The following is a 14,547-nucleotide window of genomic DNA, read 5'->3' as shown; positions in this document are numbered from 1 at the left end:
CGTGCTCTTAATATAACATTTTTCTCCTCTACCGAACGACACAACCTACGTTTCTATCTGGTGACATGCTCTTCTCTACTTTCTTTACTGCCGCTGACACGGCGCGCTAGATTCCTAAAATACTTTCTCATTTACAAGCTACTCAGTTGAACGAACGTCCAGTCGGAAACAGCATTTGCATCAAATGACATAAAAAAGCCTTGTTTCTGCCATATGGACTGCTCTGAAGTCCTTCAATGTACTTTCTTAGTTGCGAACAGCATTTGTGCCAAATAATAAAAGTAACCCTTACTTTTTACCCTACAAAAACAAGACAAGTAGGAATGAGAAAATATGCTACATTCAATTGATTCCATACTCGAAGATCGTTTTTACCCAATATTTTCACTCGACCAGGAAATTTAGCTATTAAAATGGCTACAAATATAAACCGACTTTTGATTACCCCAAAAATATTCGTATCACCCCTGAAAGTGCTTGTGCGATGAGAACATCCAAAAATATTATCGCACCATATAACACCATTTTCACACTACTCCAAACGTGGCCAGATGTTCACTGTGGTAGCTGTCTTCATGAGAAAAAAAGAGTTTTGAAAGCGCAATCCACCAGCTCAGAATTACTAATCGCCTCGCTTTAGTGTCCCTTAGCGCAACGCATAATCCGTTTTTTTTTAATCTTTTTTACCATTTTCGGTTGGGGTAACTTCATATGAGGCATTTGTGGCAGAACTGACGTCACCGCTATAGTACAAAGCGTGAACCACAATCCTCCTTGCAAGGGCACTAAACATAAAAATGATATTTGGGCTGTATAATTAAATGACTCTACTGCAATATATATATATATATATATATATATATATATATATATATATATATATATATATATATATATATATATATATATATATATATATATAGAGTCATATAATGAGAAGCCAACAAACACTGACACCAAGTACAACATAGTGGAAATTGCATGTGCTTAATAAATGAAATAAAGTAATGATAAATTAATGGAAATTAAAGTGGATGAAAAAACAACTTGCCGCAGGTGGGAACCGAACCCACAACCTTCGCATGTCGCGTGCGATGCTCTACCAATTGAGCTACCGCGGCGGCGTTTCCCCATCCACTTTATTGGGTATTTATGTGTACTAGTAGAACCCTGGGAGTGTTAGCCAACGCCCCCACTCACAGACCTTGGCGGCGGACGTGGAACGTCTTTTTTGCCGCAGGCGTCACGAGAACGTGATCTTCTCGGGTGAAGGCAACTGGTCAATAAACCCACATATGCTACCTGAAGGCATCAATGTTGCCGGATTCGAGACCCTCGTTATGTAATAAACGAGAAGAAAGGGTGTACTCTGACGAAGGCTGGTCCACCAGCCGAAAACGTTAAGTAAAAGAAGGCTTCCAAAAAGTTCGTCGTCTCTTTCCTGCGTATATATATATATATATATATATATATATATATATATATATATATATATTATATATATGTGTGTGTTCTGTCTTCTGTATTCTGTCCGTGTTCTGTTGCTGCCGGTTTTTATGTACGGGGGTGCGCCCCTCTGTCAAGCCAGTCATAGGCTTTTTGGGTGCACCCCTAACATCCCTGATGTTGAAATAAAGGTATTTGTATTTGTGTGTGTGTGTGTTTGTGTGTGTGTGTGTGTGTTTGCGTGTGTGTGTGTGGAAGTAGTGATTTGTACCGTGGCAGAAGAGCAACAGATTGAACTAAGCTAGTTTCAAGAACCTTTAGTGAACCGCAGATAGGGGGCAAAAAGAAGAGATCCTTGATGTCATACTGACGTACCGACGTAGCAATCTCGGTGCGAAATTAAAAGAAAATGAAACTTTGACCTTCACTTTATTTTTTAATAATTCACCCATTAACGCGAAATTAACGCAACTATGCTTTTTAAAGAATACCTTATCAGTCTGAACTGATTTAATGCCTTTAATGTCCCTTTACATAGTTTAGCCTCATTGTTTTGGGATCTACGTAATCAAAGGAATGCGGACTCGTTCTGCCCGCTTTATACTAGCAAACCAGCTTCGTATAGCTAGAGTAACGCAAACAGAAACCACTCTTGACATCCAGTTGAGTATCCAGGGGGTGGCAAACTGGCCCGTGCCCTCTTTCCTTCCAGAATTTTTTCTTAGTAGACAGCACCATAGTAACTTTGGGCGGCCCTTCCCAGCTCCCCCTCTTCATCCCCCTTCCCATCTCCGCTCAAGCAGGTGGCCACGGCGAAAAAGAAAATTCTGGCTGCGCCACAACATATCCCATTACTAACTGTTCGCCGGAAGCAAGCTCGCATTTCACTTTTACAGCGAAGCTTGTAGCCTCTCGGAGGTCGGCATTTTTCTTGTACGTCCGTGAACAAAAATTATCATCATCAGGAATGTCTCATACCCCCCTAAGCAATCAAGACTGCAATGGCTCTTCCCCCTTGTAATGCAGAGGCTAAAAACATTCCGCAATGTGAAGCGAAGAGTGCATACATTCACTGGAATCACGCATAATACGTACAGAACAGCGTAGATTTCAATAAAAAAAACAAGCTAAAAACAAACATCTGTCATCATTAGCAATCACTTATACCCCGTATGCAAGCAAAAATGCAATGGCTCATACCCCCGTAAGGAATGGTTCATACCCCCGTTAGCAAGCGGAAAATACAATGGATCATACCTCCGTAAGCAGAGGCTGCAAGCGCTCAGCAAAGTGAAGCAAACAGTGCATACATTCATTGAAAACACAAGTGCAACATACGGAACAGCACACGTTTCAGTAAAGAACAAGCTCAAAACAAGCAGCCGAACCATCAATAAAGCAATGAATACTCCCCTCAGCAGCTGTCGCGATGAATTTGTTACAGCTTCTCTGGACATCTACTCTCGCAAGGCCAGGAAGGCGAGTCACTTCTTTCATGGATTTTACTGTCATAATGCAGCTTGTCGCTTTCTCATGTTACATATCTCTCACCATTTACATTTGCTAGTAGAGATCATCGCCATGAAGTCAATCTATCATTCTGTAACACTGTCACGTGCACGAAGTCACTTCTTCCAAAAATCCATGTCGAATGGTATCGCCCACCTGCGTCAATAATGAACATAACCGATGCCATTCTCTTCAAAAGTGCCTTAGTTGACGTGAACTATAGCGCTGTAACTTCGATTTTTGCTCACATTTTGTACAAGCGCAATCTAACGAACGACTTTTTGTGTTACAAATTGCTTTTGTATTCCCGCCGATTCTATTCCGCCGTATTGTATTCCCGCCGATTCCCGCTGCTTGTGTCTTTTCATCGTAGCCTTCAAACTTTACATTTTTGCTTTATACTGCTTTTTAAGTTCTGTTCTATTATGTTTTTGCGCCTTCCCTCTATAATGTACTGTATGGACATTGAGGATAAGATTAGATAGATAGATAGATAGATAGATAGATAGATAGATAGATAGATAGATAGATAGATAGATAGATAGATAGATAGATAGATAGATAGATAGATAGATAGATAGATAGATAGATAGATAGATAGATAGATAGATAGATAGATAGATAGATAGATAGATAGATAGATAGATAGATAGATAGATAGATAGATAGATAGATAGATAGATAGATAGATAGATAGATAGATAGATAGATAGATAGATAGATAGATAGATAGATAGATAGATAGATAGATAGATAGATAGATAGATAGATAGATAGATAGATAGATAGATAGATAGATAGATAGATAGATAGATAGATAGATAGATAGATAGATAGATAGATAGATAGATAGATAGATAGATAGATAGATAGATAGATAGATAGATCAATCGATCACCCACGACTTACCTCGAAGAGTCCTAAGACGGCTTCCGGGCAGGTTTCCGCGCTGGCTAACATTGTAAATTTGTAAACGGAACCAAAAAGCCATATGCATTAATTTCTGTCTGTCTGCTCTTGCAGTTCTGCACATCCGAAGGAGTAGTCGCCGGCCTAATCGACCAATGGCCATCCCTGATGACCCGGCGCAAGCTCGTTACTTTCTTTTTGGTCGTGACTCAGTTTCTCTTAGGTCTCCCTATGACGACTCAGGCAAGTGGCCGTTGGCGCTACAGTACTTTTATTCTCAGTAGTTCTCAGTCGATAGTGTTGAGCAGGTTCAGGGCCGCTTGATCTTTCTCAAACTATGCTAAATGATTTTCTCCCTAAAAGTCCAACTTCAACTCGATACAAACACCCCAAATATGACCTCAAATTATTCCCAACTACGGGATTCGACCCTCGCCTGTAGGCTGTAGTGCTCCTACTGTGCGCTTAATGTGGCGTAGTGTGCCTTCACCTTCTTTTTCTCTCTCCTCCTCAAGCGAGTGACGGCGGTGTCTCTTTCAGGCGACAATTGCTATTCCGATTATTTTTCTCTCTGTGTTGCATTTACGTGTGTTTACATGATGAACCTAACCCTCAGCCACGTCCCTCTTTACCCTTCTCCCTTTCAATAAAGTTTATCACCACCACCACCACCATGATGAATAGTCTTAACAATCATCCCTTATTGAAAATGTTTTTTTTTCTTTCATTCTTTCTTTCTTGCTCTTCTTATTGTCTTCCGCACTTGCGAAACAATAGTGTCATTTTAATCCTGAATTCCTGATAAATTTGAGGAACTCTTGGCAAGCAGCAATGCACTGGTAAAATGGCAGAAACTGTACTTCATCGAGGTAAGCATCCCGACATAACATCATATATAATATTATGCGTTTTAACGTTCCGGAAATTCGCAATGGGTTTTCAGGGAGCGGGGGACTCCGAATTAGTTTTGACCATAGGAAGATTCTTCGTGCACCCAAATATTACCACACGATGTACACTTACATTTACATACGCAGTAGCTCCACCTGCCACATTCACTTTTTTCGTTAACCTGTAATAATAATAATAATAATAATAATAATAATAATAATAATAATAATAATAATATAAACTGCTGCTAAAATGTAACCGATGTGTTTCTGCTTTACGAAACAGCACCTATTTCTAGCATGTATGTGCCTCTTAAGTGAATGTTGATTTTTCTTATTTCTCATTACAGGGTGGAATGTATCTGTTTCAATTAATGGACAACTACGCTATCAGCGGCATCACACTATTGTTCGTAGTGTTCGCTCAGGCAACTGCTCTTTCTTGGGTATATGGTGAGCCCCAGCTAATTGCTATGAGTATAGCATTTATTCTTTAGCCCCTGACGGTACTCTAACTCTCTCTCTCTCTCTCTCTCACACACACACACACACACAAGCTTCCATTTTGATTGATGATTCCATTTTGAGATTATTCCATTTTTCACACTTCATATCCATTTATATCTTGGGAGGCTAAAGCGTATAGACACGTTTCAATTGTTGCACGCTGCTGTCAGCAAAATAAACGCAGCGATTTCAAAAAGTTACGATTCAATCAGAAAAATCAAATCACTCAAATCTTCATTAGACATGATTCATTACACAGAAAACTAAACATACCGACAGGAAGCCAGTACTCATGCTGGAATTCGCGGTTCTGAATCGCGTCAGCAATTCAGAAACGAAAACATGAAGGCTCGAGTGTGTTTCTCCGCTACGCATCGTAAATAGCCCGTCGGCGCCTTCAGTGTTAATCACAATTATTTTTGTACAGGTTATTAAAGTGTCACACGGAGAATATTATTGTCGCGCAATAAGAAGTCAACACAAAGAAAAAAATATGCCTAAATGGCCAGTTTCCCTAGATTAGCCCTTTCTTCGCCACTAAGTGAAGTCAGTCATTACAAATCACCAGCGGCTGGCCCCTTTCATTACTCTGTTGATCTACGAGAAACCACGCTTTCGATACGTTTGGTCGAAATGACGTGAAACACCGGGTGTACATGGGATCTCCGAGCTTGCGGGTAGCACTCTTAGCTTTACTGAGTTTTCCCTTCGTTATACAAATAGCGAGGCAGAGGGATATTTTACTGATAGCAATAACAGAGAGGTCGACCTGAGCTAGTGCGCTCTAGTCTGCAACTCTGCACAGGGAAAGAGTGAAGGGGAATGAAAGTACTGGCATGGATTATTATGATGAGACAAGCGGTGACTGCTTATGTATATTAGACGGTGGCCCTGCGAGACGGCGGTCCTACTAGGAACTTGAACAGCACTTTAGTTGTCCGCATTGAAGCTGCAGTGTCAGGCCATGGGCCGAGAATAGCGTCACCAGACAGCGGTTGCCCGCTAAGGCTGTAGTTAATGGGATAACAACGCACTTCGTCTACGCAGGAACGAGGAACATCTCAGATAACATCCAGGAAATGATCGGCCGACGTCCAGGCCTCCTGTTCCGACTGGGCTGGACGGTGTTCGCGCCGGTCATGTGTGTGGTACGTGACAAGTTATTCTACCGTCCGGAATCGTTTTAATGACGCGTCGGACTGTGTAGCCAGATATGCGCATACATGATATTTTCTTTATTTATATTTCTGAATGTTTTACAGCGAAGGCTAATATCCATATAGAATCACCTATCGTGCTTTTTTGTGGTGTTTTTGCGATGACGGATCTCGCATTAGCTCCTCACAGCAAAAATGTTTTCATCGTTTTTATTTGTGAATGGCTTGGTTACGCTTCATTATCTTTATTACTGTTTGTGACTTTTTGAAATTGTTGTAATCAGTGAGGTTGAGACAGGCCTCGCGCCTCCTTCTTCGCTCGAGCGAACGAGAAATAAGCTATTCAAACGCCTTTCAGACTTGACGTCGAGCAAAGGGTGCAAGCGGGTGGTATGGTAACAAGAACAAAACGACACCACTTCTTACCTTGTGGCACTGCGCGAACGGTGTGGTTAGTGTTTTCTCATGCGTCGCTCAAACTGTCCTCCCGTAGAAACACACGAGAACGGGCTTTCGAAACGCCAATTAGCCAGCGAAGTCTCCTCTCATTGCAGGCTATATTCCTGTTCTCGGTGATCAAGTACCAACCGCTGGTGTACGCCAAGACGTACACGTACCCGTGGTGGGGCGAGATGTTGGGCTGGTTCATGGCCCTCGCTTCCATGGTCATGATTCCTGCATACATGATCTACTTCCTGCTCACCACCCCAGGCTCGCTCCAACAGGTGAGACAGCACTTACGTGTAGATAGTTCCTTACCAGTCCTATGAAAAATTATCTCGGGCCTTATGTAACGCTAGACAGACGTATCAGGGGAGCGGCGAGTGGTCGTTCAACCGGCCAGTAGCAGACGGGTTGGTTGGTACGGTGGTAAGCGGTGAATGTCAGCGCGGTTGAGTCGGGGGCCACGTTTACGTACACCAAACTTCTCTATCTCACACAAGCACGCACATACGCACAATGAGAACAGGCGGTAAAGCGCGCAGACACCTCAAAAGCGCAATCAAGTCAAAGGCTTGCACACAACATGCCGGGGGCATGTTGTGAAGATTTTTTGAAGACCTTTTGTGAAGATCTTCATCGAATTGATAGTTATAGTATGGCGGAAGTACGCATGCGTTTACTTATTTCGTTGTCGTTGTTCCGCTGAGATCATTCAAACTTAAAATGTTCGAGTGCAGACGCTAGCAAGCTGCCTGGTGGCGTGTACTGTCGTGAACCTTCGGTATTTGAAACGCGTGCCCAGTGGCACCGCCTGGTAATTCATTCTCACCTTTTTTCTCTCTCCAGCGAATCCGAGCGGGTTTGTCTCCACAGCTTGTGCAACGTGACCAGAAGGAGGCAGAGGAGTACCCGTTGAGGTGCACTTGACAAGGTCAACGGAAAGCTCGTCATTCTCGAGATACAATCTCGCGTCTCAACGCGTCACTTCCTCAAGCGATGCCGCCCACGTTCTTTCCCACGGTGTGTGGTCCAGAGTACACGTGTACCTGAACCGCTACCTGATACATACCTCAGTCGTAGACCACGACGCGATGAACTCCCAACAGTGCACGTATGCATGTCTTGAAACACAAAAGCTGTTGCGCGTGTTCCGTCCGGGGAGGAGGAGGAATAAACTTTATTTGTGCACAGCAGATTTGAGACCTACGCCTCTCTACCTAGATGACGGCCTCGAGTCCTTGGGCCCTGGCGGCATCTTCGGCCTGCTGGATTGCCTTGAGTTGCTCTTCCGGTGCACAGCTGAGCAACGCGGCCTCCCATTGCTCTCTGGTCTTGTTTATTTTATTCTGTGTGGGTGTCCGAGGACAAGCCCAAACCATACGTTGTGGGTCTGCCCTTTCTTGACAGAATCTACATCCATTCGTCTAAAGGTCCGGGTAGTAGCGCTGGTAGGCTACAGGGCTCGGATATGTATCTGCTTGTAAGAGGCGCCATGCCGTCGCTTGCCGTCTACTCAGCGAGGAGTGTGCCGGGGGGAAATGGGCCCTTCCCAATTTATAGTGTTTGATTAACTCGTTAAAGCTAGTCATCCGGTCTCTCTCCGTTCCTAGTATTTGTTACGTGTCACCTGCTCGGCCTGTCAGTTCTCGAGCCAGGTTGTGCGCTATTTCGTTCCCGGGAAGGGAGGAGTGTGCGGGTGCCCATATAATGGAAATGTCGCGATCTTCACGAAAGTTGTTTAAAATTATCAGCGCTTCCGGCGAGATTCTTCCTTTTGCATAGTTCTCGACGGCTGTCTTGCAGTCGCTTACTACGATGTTAACTTCCGTGGAGGCTATTGCCAGTGCTAAGGCAGCCTCCTCCGCCACCTCTGCCTTCCCTGTTTTTACCGTCCCACTAACTCTGCAGTCACCCTCTAGACTCGTAGCAACTATCGACATACTCTGTCTTATTTGCGTACTCCGCCACGTGCACATAGACCACGTCCGTAGCACTACGGAATCTTTTGTGGAGAGCTCTCAGTCTTGCGTTTCTTCGATCTTGGTGAAACTCCGGGTGCATGTTTCTGATTATTGGGGGTACTGACAGATGTTCCCTTATTTTTCTTGGGATGTCTCTCCGCACTCCGTGCTGTGCTTCGTAGGTTATTGCGATGACATCTAAGATGTGTCTCCCCGTCAAACTCTGTGTAATCCTTTCATACTGCGCTACTCTCTCGGCCTCAATAAGTTCGTCTAGTGTGTTGTGCACGCCGAGCGCCAAGAATTTATCGTTTGACGTATATAACGGAAGTCCCAAGGCTTGCTTATATGCCCTTCTAATAATGGGGCTGATTATATTACTATACACGCAAAATTATGCTGCATACGCCTATAAAGCAGGCGGTTGAAGCACGTCGTATAGATTCCCGCGAGGACACTGGACATTAAGGACGGAGGCATCACGACATTTCTTGAAGTTGCAAAATGACGTGCACTGAGCTTGCGATTGGTAACGTTTAGCAGACTCATTTTGAGGGCGTTGTGTCAGGGGATGGGCGGGCCGGTGCGGCATCGTGCGCTGAATGGCTCACAAGCCGCGCGCTCGCGTCCTGTCCCGACTAGCAGTGGGCGCTGTCTTGCTCGAGATGCGCTTTAGAATGATGACGCACCGGACGACAGACCTATAGCTTCAGTTTCTTAAACTTTCTTGAAATGAGGTCTTCGGGCGGAGGAATTGCCATCGAGTCTCGGAAGGATAGATCCGCCTGCAGACAAGCTTCTCCTCCTTATGTCGTAGGGGAATTGAGGGGCTGGCATGCAGCTCCGTATTCGTTCACCACGGGCAATATTACAGCCTGCCGTCCCGTTTACCTCTAGAATTCATTTAAGTCATCATTCGTAAAGAAGTCCCCAAGCAAAATGTCTCGACAGTCCATCAGTCATTAAGCATAACTTATACAGAATATTGGATGGATATACCTGAGGTTCAGCTTAAATCCACTTCAGCCGAGTGTTTTACTGCGTCCCTGAGTCCATGGCGCAAACTTCCGTGTTTCGAAGCGTCGTTGTCTGTGTTAGGGTGCTTTTTTGTTTGTGCTGTTCTTTTGCATTTCAGGTTGTTCAGTGCGATTAATATATCGCACAGGCTTGTGGCTTAGAGCTGATAAGCACCTACGGTGTAACACGTAAATAAAAACTCGATGTTCACTGCTGTAACGTACATCTGAAGTGTTACAGCTTACGCTCTTTCAAACGACACACCTCGTAAGCACTGAAGGGACCAAAGGTAAGCATCTCTTGATTCAATTACTTACACCAAGAGATAAGCAGGCACTTCCATTAAAGCGATTTTCTTCTTTCTTTTTCTTATTATTGTTATATTGTCACAGTGCATTGAGGTTGGTGGGGCAACTGCAGTAGCAATAGAATCAGCGGAGCGAAGAGAATAACGACATCCAGTACCGTCTGGAAGTTGCTGTCCGGCCTCTTAAAATAAACCCCTTTTCAAGCCCTTAACAATGTGGTGGAGGTTCTGGGTATAGACAAGCGCCCAAAAACGGAATTGCTACCACCCGAACCTTGTCGGAGTCTTCACGTTACAGGGCTGCCACTCTCATCGGGAAACTTGCCCCGAGAAGTTCCAAAGCCAAGGTCGTTTTCGCAACATTACAAGGAGCCGCGAAGTCTCGCCGGGACTGCTGGCCGTAACATTATTATTATTATTATTATTATTATTATTATTATTATTATTATTATTATTATTATTATTATTATTATTATTATTATTATTATCAAGGTGAGCATACAAGATTGGAAGAGCGAAGGTCATTAGCGCTGACAGCATTTAAATTAGTTTTGTTGCATTCCTAAAAAAAATTGCATGTGGCTTAGCTCTGGTTAACCCTAGTAGAATTGCGGAAGCAAGAGCTGCATGGCTACGCTTGTGGTCTCGAGTCTTCTTGCACGTTCTTCCTCCGTTTCCTCGGCACATCATTCCGACGCTCTCGAGAACTCAAAGCGGTCTCTTCCGCAGTTGAAGAGTCACTCCGGGACGTGGCACGACTTTATCTAGCCGCATCTTTGTTACGACGCTTCTCGAGTCGTGCGGCGCGTTCTTCTGCCGTCTCTCGAGCACGTTGTCTCTTCCTCGCTTCGTTCTGTCGCTGTTGCGTCTCTTTCGCGCTCTCCATAACGACCAAATACACTGAGGCGAAGCGCTTATACATATACCCGCCGCGAGGCGACACCTCCTCTCCCTCTACCCCAGCCACGGAGGAAGGAAACTAAGGAGAGGGCCTACCCTCTCCGCGCGCTAGGAGAAAAGTGTGGCGGAAATGACGTATAGGTTCTCTTTTCTTTTGCTGCTTTTATATTTTTTTTGCTGCATGGCCACGCCTTTTGGGCCACAATGGCGGCGTTGTTCTGATTTTTTGAGCGCTCACACGTGTTGCTCTGGTAGGTTTTGTGCCGTGGCAAAGGCGCTGTGTGGGCGGGTTTGCGTTAGTCACCGTGTCTTGTGTGGTTGTGTTACCTGCACCGTGCTCTGCCGGATGTTGCGCGAGCGCGCGCGCTCCGCGCGCGAAACCACGCGCAGCGCGGCGTGGTTTCGCGAAAGATGTAAACAAGAGAGGAGGGTGGCACAAAAGGCGGAGCATGGCTATGAGCAACGCCAACTTCCGGCTTCACTTTTGCTTCACAAAGAGTGACGTCAGGGCCTGTCCTTAGTTTCCTTCCTCCGTGACCCCAGCGGTACAGTGAACTAGAAGCAATTCAGTGCAACGAGCGGAGGGGGCTGCGCCTTGCGGCGTGTGTCACCCGCGGTGGCACCCGAAGCGGTGGCGCTGCCGTCGACCACTCTTGAAGGCGACAGGTCTGGGCACGCAATACCATTGCATTTCAGCGGTGTGTTTTGGTGGTGGCTTTTTGCTCTGTGCGGTTGTGCGTCGCAAGCGTTCTGTTGTGAATGCGGCCACTTGCATCAATGAGTGCAAAGCAACGTCTCAACCATTGCTACGCCCCAGGGTGTAGCACAGGATACGCCCGAACTAACAGTGCGAAGAAGCTATCGTTATTCAAGGCGCCTGCAGACCCGGAACGGAGGTGCACGTGGGAGAGGAACCTACATAGAGCCGACAAGCCGCTAACCACAGACTGCGCGGTATGTGAGCTGCATTTTGAGCAGCGCTTCATTGTTCGGGACTATGTGCACCGTACAAATGGGGAGGAAGTTCGCATCCCACGCGGTACGCCTACGCTTACTCCGGACGCAGTCCCCACAATTTTGCCAAATCTGCCAGCTTACCTGAGCAAGCAGCCTACTCCCAAGAGGAACGAAAGAAAAAGGAAAGGCGATGACGAAGTCCCACCACGAAAAAAGGCACGAGGGCAGCTTGCAGAGACGACAGAGGTTGACGAACCTACGGGTGCGACGGTTGACAACGAAGTCTGTGTGGCCGCGACTGTCGCTGCGGTGACGAAAATAAAAGTGCCTGGGAAGCGCTGGACGCTACATGAACTTCACGACGCAGACGGAGTATGTTTTACTTCATGTTCCCTCGACTCGCTCTCAGGTGAGGTGAATGTGGAAAAGGCCGTGTTCTTCACTGCAAACAGTGCCGGTGCTATGAACTCGAAGACGTTCGTGCTGGGTAAGCAGGTGGCTGGCGCGTCAGTGGCAACTATTCAAGATGCTATAACCACTCTGCTGGAAGCGCATGATATGCACCTCTGCAAAGGCGCAGCGTCACGGAATGAAAGCTGCCTAACTACCAGCTTAACAATGAGATTGCAAGGCCAAATTAGGCGCGAGGCAAGAGCAGCTTATAGTACTAACTGCCTAGGCAAGACAACAAAAGAAGGAACAGCTTGCGTCGTTTGCAAGAAGCTAAACATTTCGACAGAATTGCCTGTCTGGTTGGGAAATTGATTAGAACTTGAGACTGACTCCAACCAAATAACTGAATTTTATTAGCCCGACGTTTCGGAGCCCATTCGGCTCCTTCTTCAGGGGGTTGTATCTGTTGTGTGTATCTCAGAAAAGCCCTTGTTAGGCGGCAGTGGCGCCTCGAAAGGCGTCAAGGTCAGAACCAAAGTTGCAATAATGCTAGCTCGCGGTGGCACGGCAGTGTTTTGAAGAAGCTGCAGGCATGTACCCGTAAAAACAAGCGGCTTTTATCGAAGGTAGACAAGCTCGCCTTGGACGTCAAGAAAATCAAAAGCGAATGTGCTGCAACAGCTGAAGATGTACTTGCTGAAAAGTTAAGCTTTTTGTCACCAAAGCAGCAGCTCGCTGTCAGGCAGTGCTTCGAGGCATCAAGAAGGAAGAGTCCGCGGGGCATGAAGTACGACAAAGAATGGATCCTCGAATGCATCTTGCTCAAAATGAGAAGCCCAAAGCTGTATCAATATATGCGGAGGCAGAACATTTTGGTGCTCCCAAGTGAAACAACCCTGCGTAAATACACTGCTCAGTACAGAAGCGGCTACGGGTTCAATGAGAAAATGCTGAGTGTGTTGGAAAAGAAGGTTGCCCACCTGGATGTGTTCCACCGACATGGTGGAATAGTCGTGGATGAAATGAAGCTAGCTGAACATTTGTCAGTGACCACAGGAGCGAAGATTGAAGGTTTTGTGGACCTGGGCCCGTACACACCCGGAAAAAAGAAAAAACATTGCCATGCAATCATGGCCTCGTAGTGATGTTTGTGCCAATGGTTGGCAGCTGGACTCAGGTTATTGGTGTTTTCGGAAGCAACGAGAATGTGAAAGGGGACCTGTTGGCCAAAATTGTGCTTGAGTCCACAATTTTAGCAGAAAGGGCTGGCCTGTTTGTGGACTTCGTAACTTGCGATGCAGCGGCCTGGAACAGGAAAATGTGGCGCATCTTTAACATTCGAGCATCTTTGAAGGAAGTTGTCTGCAAGAAGCCCCATCCTGTTGAGAGCAGTCGGTTCTTACATTTTCTCTCTGATTTTCCTCACCTAGTAAAAAACGTGCGAAACAGGCTTCTCACCACGACTTTTGACACCCCTGATGGTGCAGTTTCAATGCAGTTTCCAAGAGAAGCTCTCAAACTGGATAGCAATGCTGTCACTATGAAAGCAATGCCTGGAATAACCAGCGTCCACGTATTCCCCAACAATTTCGAAAAAATGCGGGCAAGTTATGCATTCCAGTTGTTTGGGCATGGTCCTTTGAGGGCATTCTTTCTTTACCGTACTCAGTTGGAAAGGAGCTGTGGTAAAATTGAAGCGACAGAGAAGTTCTTCATGAGAATGAAGTCACTGATTGCTGTGATGACTGCAAGGTACACAGCCGAAGCTCTCTGACTCCATTCTGCAGGTGAAGAAACCATTAAGGAAATGCTATGTTTCCTGGACGTCTGGGAGCGCCATGCTGATAAGAAGAAATTTCTGAGCGAGTCCACTGCAGAAGGCTTAAGAGTTACTCTAACAAGTACTCTTGAGCTTCTTCGCTAGTTGCATCACCAAGTTGGCTTTAGCTACTTGTTGACATCCCGGCTGAGCCAGGATAAAGTGGAAAACTTTTTTGGAATCGTTAGACTCTCATCTGGCTGCAACTCACACCCAACGCCACAGCAGTTTCTGCTAACTGTTAACTGTCTCTCTTTTTATAACTTGGCGCACAGTGTTGCAGGCGGGAATGCAGAGGGAGATGTCATCAGTTCTCTTCTTGATGTTGGGG

The 14,547-nt window shown here is 45.6% G+C and overlaps 1 protein-coding gene across 1 annotated transcript in view; it reads left to right on the top strand.

Annotated features, from left to right (window-relative positions):
- Window positions 1–13,539, top strand: part of LOC135909303 (sodium- and chloride-dependent GABA transporter 1-like) — a 42,321-nt gene extending 28,782 nt beyond the window's left edge. Inside the window, exons 11-19 of the mRNA XM_065441242.1 lie at window positions 3,979–4,107; window positions 5,105–5,207; window positions 6,309–6,409; window positions 6,973–7,143; window positions 7,709–7,779; window positions 9,959–9,966; window positions 12,414–12,491; window positions 12,879–12,922; window positions 13,024–13,539. Coding sequence (XP_065297314.1) covers window positions 3,979–4,107; window positions 5,105–5,207; window positions 6,309–6,409; window positions 6,973–7,143; window positions 7,709–7,779; window positions 9,959–9,966; window positions 12,414–12,491; window positions 12,879–12,922; window positions 13,024–13,539 — 1,221 coding nt within the window. The remainder of the gene's footprint in view (window positions 1–3,978; window positions 4,108–5,104; window positions 5,208–6,308; window positions 6,410–6,972; window positions 7,144–7,708; window positions 7,780–9,958; window positions 9,967–12,413; window positions 12,492–12,878; window positions 12,923–13,023) is intronic.
- The last annotated feature ends 1,008 nt before the right edge of the window (window positions 13,540–14,547 follow it).

Source organism: Dermacentor albipictus, chromosome 5 (genome assembly GCF_038994185.2).
Source record: "Dermacentor albipictus isolate Rhodes 1998 colony chromosome 5, USDA_Dalb.pri_finalv2, whole genome shotgun sequence".
In the NCBI taxonomy this organism is placed as follows: domain Eukaryota; kingdom Metazoa; phylum Arthropoda; class Arachnida; order Ixodida; family Ixodidae; genus Dermacentor; species Dermacentor albipictus.
The sequence above is the reverse complement of the archived record's forward strand: the minus strand, read 5'-3'. Positions and strand labels throughout refer to the sequence as shown.